At 40.6% G+C, this 12,975-nt stretch overlaps 1 protein-coding gene across 1 annotated transcript; it reads left to right on the plus strand.

Moving 5' to 3' along the window:
• The first annotated feature begins 423 nt into the window (after nt 1–423).
• On the plus strand, nt 424–12,674 carry ISX (intestine specific homeobox). Its single transcript, XM_073567496.1, has 5 exons — nt 424–732; nt 7,102–7,218; nt 7,423–7,574; nt 7,932–8,048; nt 11,341–12,674. Exons 1-5 carry the CDS (start codon nt 579–581, stop codon nt 11,551–11,553), a joined length of 753 nt encoding a protein of 250 aa, XP_073423597.1. The 5' UTR covers nt 424–578; the 3' UTR covers nt 11,554–12,674.
• Nucleotides 12,675–12,975: the final 301 nt, after the last annotated feature.

Genomic DNA, 12,975 nt, shown 5'->3' on the forward strand with positions numbered 1-12,975 from the left:
TAGGACTGAGCTCAGAGCAAAGAAGGTGGGGATCGGCCATCGGTCTGCTCCGGAGACATGGAGAATCCGGGACCTACCAGCTTATAATAGTGCGGGAGCGTAATAAGAGGGGTATCTGATATCAGTCTCACCACTGGAGATATGTGACATAAATGGGGGGCAGGGAATTGTCCCTTGTGTTGTTACCATGGCTGATAACAGAGAACAATAGATGTCGTTAGCTGTAAAAGCGTCGTCTTCCATGGACTGTGGATGGAGTAATGTGTAAGGAATGGATGACGCCCCGTAGGTGGACATTATATTATCCCTATGGGACTATTCCGGGCCCCGCAGCCAATCTGAAGCGTCGGGTGTCACTTATGGCGTAATTCCAGGTGAGCAAGGCGTGTTCCTCCAAGACTGAGGATGTCACCTGTAAGACTAACACTACTGATATCGTCCAGTCTACGTGTCGTGAGATACGGTGAAGTTTCCACGGCTTTAGCTGCAGCCTCTGGAGGTTGAGCATCTATTCTCTATAGGAAGCCTATAATAACCGGTCAGACCTTGTATAGACCTGGTGTCTGACGCTCACAGCCATGGATCCCAGCTCGATGACGCCCTGCCGGACATCGCCAAAACCGTATTTATCCTACTCCATAGAGGAGATATTGAAGAAACCGTCTCCTGCCTCCATGGAAAACACAAACCGGGAATATTCCTCAAAAAAGGATCCTCAGGAGTCACCTGCCGGTGAGCGTCTGTATGTACGAAAGGAGGTGATGACGTAGCAGAGCTGAGTGGGGTATTTGGTGTGATGATGGAACAGTTTAGCTCTGCTACATTCAGATATGTCTTGTCTGTGGGGGTCCGACACCTGGTTCGAAAAAGGGGGTGCGTGGTACGCCGCATTAAAACTCAGAATTGCTCTTTTCCACTAACAAACTCAGCTCTGCTGTATGTATATAGATATATAAAATACGTAATATACACTGCAATACCGCCATACAGCGCCGAGATGCTGCAGCCACATACAACACACATAATACCACCATATAGTGCCAGGATGATATTGTCGTGTACAGTCAATGTGTTACCGCCATGTACTGCCCAGGTGATACTGCCATATACACCCACGTAATACAACCAAATAGTGACAGGAGGATATACTACATACAGCCGATATAATACCACTAGTGCCAAGATGTTACTAACATGTAGTGCCCAGATGATACTACTATTCACAATGCAAAACTATCCAACAGTGCCTACATTGTGTTGTCATATAAAGGCTACATAATACTGCTATATAATGACCAGATGATACTGCCATGTACAAGCCACACAGTATTACCCTATAGTGCCAGGATGATATTGCCATATAGAGCCCATATAAATCCACCTTTAAATGCTATGAAAATGCTGCCATATACTACCCTAAATAATACTACCTAATACCAACATGATACTGCCGTATACAGCCCACTTACTACCACCTTATAGTGCCAAGATGATACTGCCATATAAAACTCACACTAGTCCTAACTAGTGCCAGGATTGTATTGCAACATAAAACCCAAATACAACTCTAAATAATACTACCTAATAGTACCCAGATGATATAGAATCATAGAATCGTAGAGTTGGAAGGGACCTCCTGGGCCATCTGGTCCAACCCCCTGCTCAAAGCAGGATTCGCTAAATCATCCCAGTCAGATGTCTGTCCAGCCTCTGTTTGAAGACTTCCATTGAAGGAGAACTCACCACTTCTCGTGGCAGCCTGTTCCACTCATTGATCACTCTAACTGTCAAAAAGTTTTTTCTAATATCTAATCTGTGTCTCCTCCCATTCAGTTTCATCCCATTGCCTTATATAGCTTACATAATACCGATATATAGTGCCAAGATAATACTATCAAATAGTATGAGGATGGTATTGCCATACCAGCCCAAATAATACCACCTTATAGTGCCAACATGATACTGCTATATACAGCCCACATGGTACAAACATACAGTGGCAAAATGATGCTGTCTATATAGCAAACATAATGCCGCCATAAAGAGCCAACATGATACCAGCATAAATAATCCACATAATACTGCCATATACAGCCCAAAGAATACAACTATCTTGTGCCAAGATGATACAGCCCATATAGTACAACAATATAGCATCAAGATGTTACTGCCATATAGAGCTGATATAATACCACTAGTGCCAAGCTAATACTACAGTTATGCAGTCGAAATATCGGATTTAGTACTGCTATATACTGCCCAGATTATGCAGGTATACATTGCCAACATAATACTGCTCTATACCACTAACATACCATATAGTATGATCTGTAGTATCCAAATACTTTACATCTGTTAATAACAACCTATGTAATATAGCCATAGACAGCCTACATAATACCAGAATGTAGTGCCAAGATAATACCACCACATCCAGCTCACATCATGTAAAGCTGTAAAGTGCAATGCTATTGTTGCCATGTACAACCTACGTAATAGTCGTTATAGTGCGTAGATAACATTACTTCCATATAGTTATCACATAAAAGCACTACATAGAGCCCGAATAATAATCCATAATAATCAGTCCAGATATATTAGTACTCCGAGTAAGAGTCTACAAAATACTTCTATAACAGCCCATATAATACCATCATATAGTGTCAACATAACACTACCGTATGCAGCCCACTCCACAACACTATATATTGCCATGATATTGCTGACCTACGCAAGCTACATAGTTCTGCCAGATCGTGCCAATATAATACTACCGCAAACAGCACTGTGCAATAGTGTTCAGCAGGTGAAGAACACTTTTGGCCAAACGTCTCTGAACAATAGATGGATTTAGCCGAGTCCCACTTGTTGCTTCCAGGTCTGAGTTGATGCCACTGCTGGATATTGAACAATTTTGCAGGGAAGTAACACGATGTGTCTTTCATCTCCTGTGTTAAGTTTCCTTAGCCAACTACCGAGTCTTCGATCCTCAAAGTGGCCCATTTCTTGCTACAAGATAAATTGAGCAGCTCATCTTGATACCTCCCAGTCTGTATTGAAATCCTTGCCTGGGAGACCCCTTGCCGATGCAGTCTAACTACCCTGTGTCTTGTTGCTGTGACAGTGAAGCCGTCTTCCACAACCTGGCTGTTCCTCAGAGATTGCGTAATATTTCCAAACACGGCCGACAAAATACCGCTATGTAATGCCAAAAACAATGCAGCCCATGTGCAGTCCACAAATTACCACTAGTGAGTACCCCAGCAGCACAGAGTATTTCAGGAGAGGAATATCCTGATAATGTGAAGGTTTGTGACCGGGCCGATCACAGGATGATGTCATTGTCACAGATGGGGTAGATAGAGACAGACTGATTTATAGAAGCAGGGCCCCCCAGCAGCACAGAGTATTTCAGGACAGAAATGCATGGTCTTCGCTCGGGATGTCACTTTTTTTTTCCTGACGACACACTGGAAATGTCACATATTAAATGTCCGTGACAACATTTCCACCGCAGTCTACACCGTGTGATGTGATTCTTCACGCTCGTTGCCCTTTAACAAAGTTTCGTATCGAACCCATTTAAAACTTCAGAGGGCGAGCGCCACATTCCCATTTTTCGCTCAGCGAGGAAGTTAAAGTGGCGTTAAATCCCATCGGTAGTGTGGTGTAATCTTCACTGTGTGACTGGTCGGCAATTTTCATTATAGAAAAAAAAATTATTATTACAGTACGGAACGTTATAAGGGGGCGTCTGGCTGTAAATAGGGTGTTGGGGCGACACGGAGTATGAATGGCAGCCGATGAGGAAATAAAAACTCTGCGGCCAATCCAGATGAGGCGATACCCCATAAGTTTCCTTAAAAACTTTAACAAGAGTTTTTTAAAGTAGTTAAAAAAGAAGAATCCGGGAAATTAATGACTTCTATTAAACTCTTACATTTCCACTATGAGCGATTTCAGGAGAACGCTAAGCATCGGCCTCTGAGTTATGGCTGTCTGGGCTCATCACAATATCTGATGGCGCTCACCCACCGCGAGAAGAGCCCAAGATTTATCATTATATTAATATGCGCAAGTTATATATGTGACGGAAATACTAATCCTTCTAATGTCAATGTTACAGGATGGTAAATCCCAGTACTGAACACTATGGACTACAGAGTAAAGTTCTCCAGTGTCACTGCTCGTCACCAGCTTACTGGAAAGTGCTGCCCCCTATGTACAAGAATGTAACTACTATAATACTGCCCCTATGTACAAGAATATAACTACTATAATACTGCCCCCTATGTACAAGAATATAACTACTATAATACTGACCCCTATGTACAAGAATATATCTACTATAATACTGCCCCTATGTACAAGAATATAACTACTATAATACTGCCCCTATGTACTAGAATATAACTACTATAATACTGCCCCCTATGTACAAGAATATAACTACTATAATACTGCTCCTATGTACAAGAATATAACTACTATAATACTGCCCCTATGTACAAGAATATAACTACTATAATACTACTCCTATGTACAAGAATTTAACTAATATAATACTGCCCCCTATGTACAAGAATATAACTACTATAATACTGCCGCCTATGTACAAGAATATAACTACTATAATACTGTTCCTATATACAAGAAAATAACTACTATAATACTACCCCTATGTACAAGAATATAGCTACTATAATACTGACGCCTATGTACAAGAATATAACTACTATAATACTGCTCCTATGTACAAGAATATAACTACTATAATACTACCCCCTATATACAAGAATATAACTACTATAATACTGCTCCTATGTACAAGAATATAACTACTATAATACTGCCCCTATGTACAAGAATTTAACTACTATAATACTGCCCCCTATGTACAAGAATATAACTACTATAATACTGCTCCTATGTACAAGAATATAACTGCTATAATACTGCCCCTATGTACAAGAATTTAACTACTATAATACTGCCCCCTATGTACAAGAATATAACTACTATAATACTGCCCCTATGTACAAGAATATAACTACTATAATACTGTCCCTATGTACAAGAATATAACTACTATAATACTGTCCCTATGTACAAGAATATAACTACTATAATACTGCTCCTATGTACAAGAATATAACTACTATAATACTACCCCCTATATACAAGAATATAACTACTATAATACTGCTCCTATGTACAAGAATATAACTACTATAATACTGCCCCTATGTACAAGAATTTAACTACTATAATACTGCCCCCTATGTACAAGAATATAACTACTATAATACTGCTCCTATGTACAAGAATATAACTGCTATAATACTGCCCCTATGTACAAGAATTTAACTACTATAATACTGCCCCCTATGTACAAGAATATAATACTGCTCCTATGTACAAGAATATAACTACTATAATACTGCCCCTATGTACAAGAATTTAACTACTATAATACTGCCCCCTATGTACAAGAATATAACTACTATAATACTGCCCCCTATGTACAAGAATATAACTACTATAATACTGCCCCCTATGTACAAGAATATAACTACTATAATACTGCTCCTATGTACAAGAATATAACTACTATAATACTGCCCCTATGTACAAGAATTTAACTACTATAATACTGCCCCTATGTACAAGAATATAACTACTATAATACTGCCCCCTATGTACAAGAATATAACTACTATAATACTGCTCCTATGTACAAGAATATAACTACTATAATACTGCCCCTATGTACAAGAATTTAACTACTATAATACTGCCCCCTATGTACAAGAATATAACTACTATAATACTGCTCCTATGTACAAGAATATAACTACTATAATACTGCCCCTATGTACAAGAATTTAACTACTATAATACTGCCCCCTATGTACAAGAATATAACTACTATAATACTGCTCCTATGTACAAGAATATAACTGCTATAATACTGCCCCTATGTACAAGAATTTAACTACTATAATACTGCCCCCTATGTGCAAGAATATAACTACTATAATACTGCTCCTATGTACAAGAATATAACTACTATAATACTACCCCTAGGTACAAGAATATAACTACTATAATACTGCTCCTATGTACAAGAATATAACTACTATAATACTGCCCCTATGTACAAGAATTTAACTACTATAATACTGCCCCCTATGTACAAGAATATAACTACTATAATACTGCTCCTATGTACAAGAATATAACTGCTATAATACTGCCCCTATGTACAAGAATTTAACTACTATAATACTGCCCCCTATGTACAAGAATATAATACTGCTCCTATGTACAAGAATATAACTACTATAATACTGCCCCTATGTACAAGAATTTAACTACTATAATACTGCCCCCTATGTACAAGAATATAACTACTATAATACTGCCCCCTATGTACAAGAATATAACTACTATAATACTGCCCCCTATGTACAAGAATATAACTACTATAATACTGCTCCTATGTACAAGAATATAACTACTATAATACTGCCCCTATGTACAAGAATTTAACTACTATAATACTGCCCCTATGTACAAGAATATAACTACTATAATACTGCCCCCTATGTACAAGAATATAACTACTATAATACTGCTCCTATGTACAAGAATATAACTACTATAATACTGCCCCTATGTACAAGAATTTAACTACTATAATACTGCCCCCTATGTACAAGAATATAACTACTATAATACTGCTCCTATGTACAAGAATATAACTACTATAATACTGCCCCTATGTACAAGAATTTAACTACTATAATACTGCCCCCTATGTACAAGAATATAACTACTATAATACTGCTCCTATGTACAAGAATATAACTGCTATAATACTGCCCCTATGTACAAGAATTTAACTACTATAATACTGCCCCCTATGTGCAAGAATATAACTACTATAATACTGCTCCTATGTACAAGAATATAACTACTATAATACTACCCCTAGGTACAAGAATATAACTACTATAATACTATGACATTCCTTTGGTGAGGAGTCATTTTATAATTAGACTTTTTGGTAGTGATGTTTTTGTTTCTCTATTTCCTTAGGTTCAGATTTGGTTCTTGAACACAATTCAGATTTTCCTTCAGACATCAGACATGAAGACTTTTCCCATCAGGAAGGTGATGATGAGATGAGTGATTCTGCACAGGTCAGCCCTCACAGTAAGTGACTGTTATATAGCTATTGTGTCAGGTTATTACTAATTTATGCTATTTATTATCTGTGGTGCTCATTATATGTCTCTCCTGAAATACTCTGTGCTGTGGTGTTTCAGTTCCACTTATACTCACCATACCTCCCATCAGTCATGTACTCATGTGTGTCCTGGATTTACATTTCCATGTGAATTTGGCTTTGTTATCAAGGTGAACGCAAGAACAAAAGAAGGATCAGAACCACTTTCACCATGGAGCAACTCCAGGAGCTGGAGAGGATCTTCCATGTGACACATTACCCCGATGTTCAGACAAGAGACAAGCTGGCCTCAAAGATTAAACTTCCCGAAACACGAGTCCAGGTACCTCAATTTTTTTTTATCTGGGAAGACTATTAGGTAGGCAGGATATTCTGTAGATGCCCTCTATATACTATTTATCCCCCTTGATCAGTCTCCTTCCCCATCTGGCAGCTGACAATATCTGCCATTCTCCCCAGCTATATTGATGTAGAGGCACTGCTCCTTCCTTGACAAGCAAGCAAAAAGCTAGTGACTGAGCATGTGTGTCCATCAACAATGAGCGCTCCAATCCCCCATACATCCTGGAGCCGCCTGGTCTCCATGTTTTACCCGTTAGAAGTAGAATTAGATTTAAAAGGGAGCCGTGTAGCTTTAAAAATTTTTAATTTTTCATTAATATATATTTTATTTCATAAGATTTGGTTTCAGAACCGACGCGCTAAATGGCGTAAATACGAAAAACTTGGCAATTTTGGAGGCCTCCAGAACCTTACTACACCTGACATGATTCCAGCACCGAAAGCTGATTCAGTGGTAAGCTGACATCACAACGATCATATTGATCCATGCATGGATATGTCAGCGTTCGTTGCATTGCATCATGAGCTCTGGAATATTATATTTTTAGTATTTAACTGTTTCCGAAGGACAATGTAAATATGGAAGGTGGACCACTGAGTTCATAAATTAAAAATGAAAATTGGCCCCACCCACGAGGAACCGAAGGTCTCAAAACAGTAAATAGAATAGAACTTTCCTCTTTTGTAATCGGTTTTGGATATATAAACCCATTCAAATTTCTTGGGATCTATTGGCTCCCAAACGTTTCCCTTGAAGGAAAGAACAATGCAATGCCCATTAAGCCGGTCCTCTATTAAGACGGGAATGTGATGACAGCAAGCACACTCTGTGCCACCAATATGTCATGATCCCACCACTGACACGGGTATGTCAGCGGACGGAGGGATGCGACGCACTGCCTGCACATGGCTATCACAGGCACAGTGGGGGCTTATCTTAGTTATCCCGCCACTGGTACCATGTGACAAAAATACAGCAAGCTAATCTTGCTCTAACAATTTATCGCAGAGGGGTTATTTTGGATGCCCCACCACTGCTAACAACCTTCCAAGAACTGCGGGGATTTATGGATATCCCACTTTCTCAGTTCCACTTTGGAACTCGCTGCTCTCCGACGCCCCCCTTACCCTCAGGTCAGTCAGGGAACTGCACCTAGGATAATTAGTCGGCGGATGGGCTGTTTGTTGTGCACGGGCAATTAGACTACTGCAGTGAGGGAATTATCGATGCTTTGGCCGTGGCCACTCATTCAGCATCTAAGACCCTTCTGTACTGCCAACTAGCCCAACCAACCAAACACACCACGCTGCCACCAGCCACGATTCACTTAATCAAAGAGTTAATTAAGAGGGTCCGTGGCAAACCCCCAAATTATTAGCGATTATCTAAAAAAGGCGCATAGTTCGTTTCTTAGAGCATGGAGACAAACTGATAATTTTATCATTTATTCCCAAAAATGTGGGCAGTGATTACACAGATAAAAGTTGTTACAAAGTTGAGACATTAAATATGTACAAGGCAAGTATAAAAATAACAGGGGTGAAAACAGAAATTACACTTACAGTTGCTTAAGGGTCTTTAGGCAAGCCATGTGGCTGGGGGGAGGGGCGGCCGGACATCTCCAGACATTTGGTGATCTTTCTGGCATCAAAACTCCAGCTTCAACTGAAGCACTGTAAGGGAGGGGCATCTTATAGCCTAGGGTCGGTTACATCACGAAAGGGGCAGTCTGCAGAAGTTCATCCCCCCTTTCTCCAAGTTGCCATTTAACTAAAAACTTATAATAACCATAACTTAATGAGGGAAGCTCGTATAGACACGCCGAGGGTCTCATTGGTTGCAGTTTATCAAATACAATAAAGCAACATCAAACATGCCATAATTAAGACACTCCATTTGGGAGCAATCCATATCTCAGTTTCTGGAGGGGTTGGAGCCATGAAAATTAGAAAGCTGGTTTTGTGCCCTTCTCAGAAATGTAATTATTATATCCCTGTCACATATGGTTTTTGTGATATGACTTGTTTTAATATTTCCTGTAGCTGAATTCAAGCCATATGTTTGAGAACAAAAGACGTCCTCTCCACTCAGCTTAATTAACATTCCTAGCTGTGGAGAGGGGCCAAATGCTTGTACCAGGAAGTGTCCTATTACCAGCAGGCAGAGGGGGGGAAGAGAGGGGAATGCTGCAGCTATGTGACAAGATTTTCTCCTAGAATGGTGGATTCTGGAAGGTTCCAACAAAATCATGCCTTACAGTACATTACAGGGAACTCCATAGAGGCTCTCACCATAGAGAGGCATGATAGGGTCAATCTGAGTTGAGTATCTTAGTTTTTTCCAGTACGATTTCAATATGGAAGGTGCACCATTGAGTTCATAAATTCAAACTGAAAATTGGCCCCACCCACGAGGAACTGGAGGTCTCAAAACAATAAAACAAATTAGACCTTTCCTCTTTTTACCATCTTTTTTGGATATAACCCACCCAAATGTCTTGGAATCTATTTGCTCCCAAACTTGTCCCTTGAAAGAAAAACAATGCAATGTCCATCAAGCCAGTCCTCTCACCAAAACAGTGACTCTCACCATCTACAGAGAAATACATTGGGGCCAATCTGAGTATTTTAGTTTTTCTCAGTACAATTTCAATATGGAAGGTGCACCACCGAGTCCGTAAATTCATAATGAAAATTGGCCCCACCCACGAGGAACCAAAGGTCTCAAAGCCATAATTAAAATAGACCTTCCCACTTCAGAGATGATATAAGAAGCGCACCACTCAGTTTATGCTTTCATAGGAAAAATTTGGCCTGCCCATGAAATGATTGGTTGTTTCATAAAAATAATAATAGTGTCCTTTAATAATGTTTTTTTGTATACAAAAGTATGAAATGTAGAAATTTGCTAAATGTAGTACATTTCAAAAAATTTTCCTTTCCTGATCATAGATTTGGGACATTACATAACTTATATTTTCACCTCCTACATGGCTTCTAGTATAGCCATATGGGTGATGCAGCACCAATAGAAAATTAGTACCGCCCAAGAGGAGCTAGATGTCCCATAAAAATAACTCTATGCAAAACCCAAACATTTTGAGATCCATTTTCTCCCAAAACTACTCCTTTACGGAAGGAAAAATGCAAAGCCCATCATGCCAGACCCTTATAAAGAGGGGGGGACCCTTTAATGGCTCCAATTACCAGTAAAGAATCCTAATGGGGCAAACGTAAACCCAATAGTTCCCATCGCCACTGTAGATATCCTCCCTTGCAGTCCACAATGTGGGTCTATATAACGTAGTAAATAATAATACTTTTTGGAATGAGAACATTTTCAAAATTTTGTACATTTTGAGCCTGTTTCTTTTCTGACAATGGACCTTGAGATATTACTTTTTTTTTTTGCCCATCCGCCTTGCTTCCTATTTCCTTGCTGGTATTTAAAGCATAAACTTGTCCCGCCCACAAGGGACTTGGACCTCCCATAGTTTTTGCCTATAACCTTCCGAAAAGGAACTTATTTCCTTCCGGACCTTCACTCCAAAAGAAGTGAAAATTAAGTGGTCATCAACCCAATCTCCTACAATGAGGTGGAACGCGAACAAGACTGAGACCAACAAGTCCAACCCACGAGGTTCATAATGGCCACTGCTCCCTCCCAGTCTATAGAAGGGGCAACAAAAATTTGGTAAATTTCTAATATTTTCCCCTTCCTGATTTGCATTCCTTTAATTTTGCAGGACTTCAACTTACATATGAAGACGTCTTCCCGTATCGAACCAACCCATAGGTATTACGTACCTTTTCAAGGTCACATTACCTCCTTGGCATCCTTAGTGCCCAATTTGTCCTCCATAGCGTCTCAACAAGGAATATTAATGAGGCCAAAACCCTACTACGTTCCTTTCCCTCACAGGGTCGGCTACAGCGGTTTTCTGGCCATGCCAACATAGTTTGGAGAGGTGACTGAGAAGCTCTCATGTTTGGATGACATTCTCGTGCTACGTGGTGCGAGTCGCGCTGCGTAATGCGCGGCAGATGGAGTCGGCACTTCATCAGAGGAAGAAATATATCTGTAACTAACGGCAAGCGGTTAATTGCTCCTCTCCGGAGGGCGACAAGAGACGCTTCACCACAAAAACCCATTTATCTGTTGTTTAAAATCTGGAGATGGAGATAAACAAGCGGCAAGATCGCCAAGAACGCAGGAACAATTAAAACACCTTATCATTTATTTATACCCCGGAAGCGGGGGTAGAAAAAGGGCGGAAAGTGCGAGCAGATGTTCCCGAAGTCCATTTAACTTGGCTCCATGGGAACACTGTAGAAGACGAGTCGAACTGACGGCTGCAACGTTTTATACGATCGAAAAGAGGAAAATGAAGATCGCGGATCTGACGAGCAAAAGGTTTCAAGAGACGAATTTCCAAGGTGGAAGTGATACGAGATATTTCGATGTCCCATCTGCTCAGGGACTTTTTTTGTGGACTAAGAAAGCAGAATGGATGAGTTTAATGTTCCTGCGCTTGGAATGAGAAGATGAGAATTCTGCTGCTTCAGCCTCAAGTGGAAAGACGATGGATAGAATTGTCTAGGAGAGCTAACAGCGGAGCGGCGCACAGAGGATTATCGAAAACTGGTAGATATACCACAGTATAGTGGTGAGCGCACGATATAGCCGTGAGCATACAGCGACATGACAATTATTCAGAGGTGAGCGTACAGTGACGAGGTGTGCGTACAATAAACTGATGAGCGCACGGCAGTGAGCATACTTTGATGAGGAGAGCATACAAAAAACTGATGAGCGCACAGCAGTGAGCATACTGTGACGAGGTGAGCGTACAAAAAACTGATGAGCGCACGGCAGTGAGCGTACAGTGAAGAGGTGTGCGTACAATAAACTGATGAGCGCACAGCAGTGAGCATACTGTGACGAGGTGAGCGTACAATAAACTGATGAGCGCACGGCAGTGAGCATACTGTGACGAGGTGCGCGTACAATAAACTGATGAGCGCACGGCAGTGAGCATACTGTGACGAGGTGTGTGTACAATAAACTGATGAGCGCACAGCAGTGAGCATACTGTGACGAGGTGAGCGTACAATAAACTGATGAGTGCACGGCAGTGAGCATACAGTGACGAGGTGTGCGTACAATAAACTGATGAGCCCACAGCAGTGAGCCTACTGTGCCGAGGTGAGCGTACAATAAACTGGTGAGTGCACAGCAGGGAGCATACTGTGACGAGGTGAGCGTACAATAAACTGGTGAGCGCACAGCAGTGAGCATACTGTGACGAGGTGAGCGTACAATAAACTGGTGAGTGCACAGCAGTGCGCATACTGTGATGAGGTGAGCGTACAATAAACTG

Source organism: Dendrobates tinctorius, unplaced genomic scaffold (assembly GCF_039654945.1).
Source record: "Dendrobates tinctorius isolate UK_male_01 unplaced genomic scaffold, ASM3965494v1 ptg000020l, whole genome shotgun sequence".
NCBI classification, from domain to species: domain Eukaryota; kingdom Metazoa; phylum Chordata; class Amphibia; order Anura; family Dendrobatidae; genus Dendrobates; species Dendrobates tinctorius.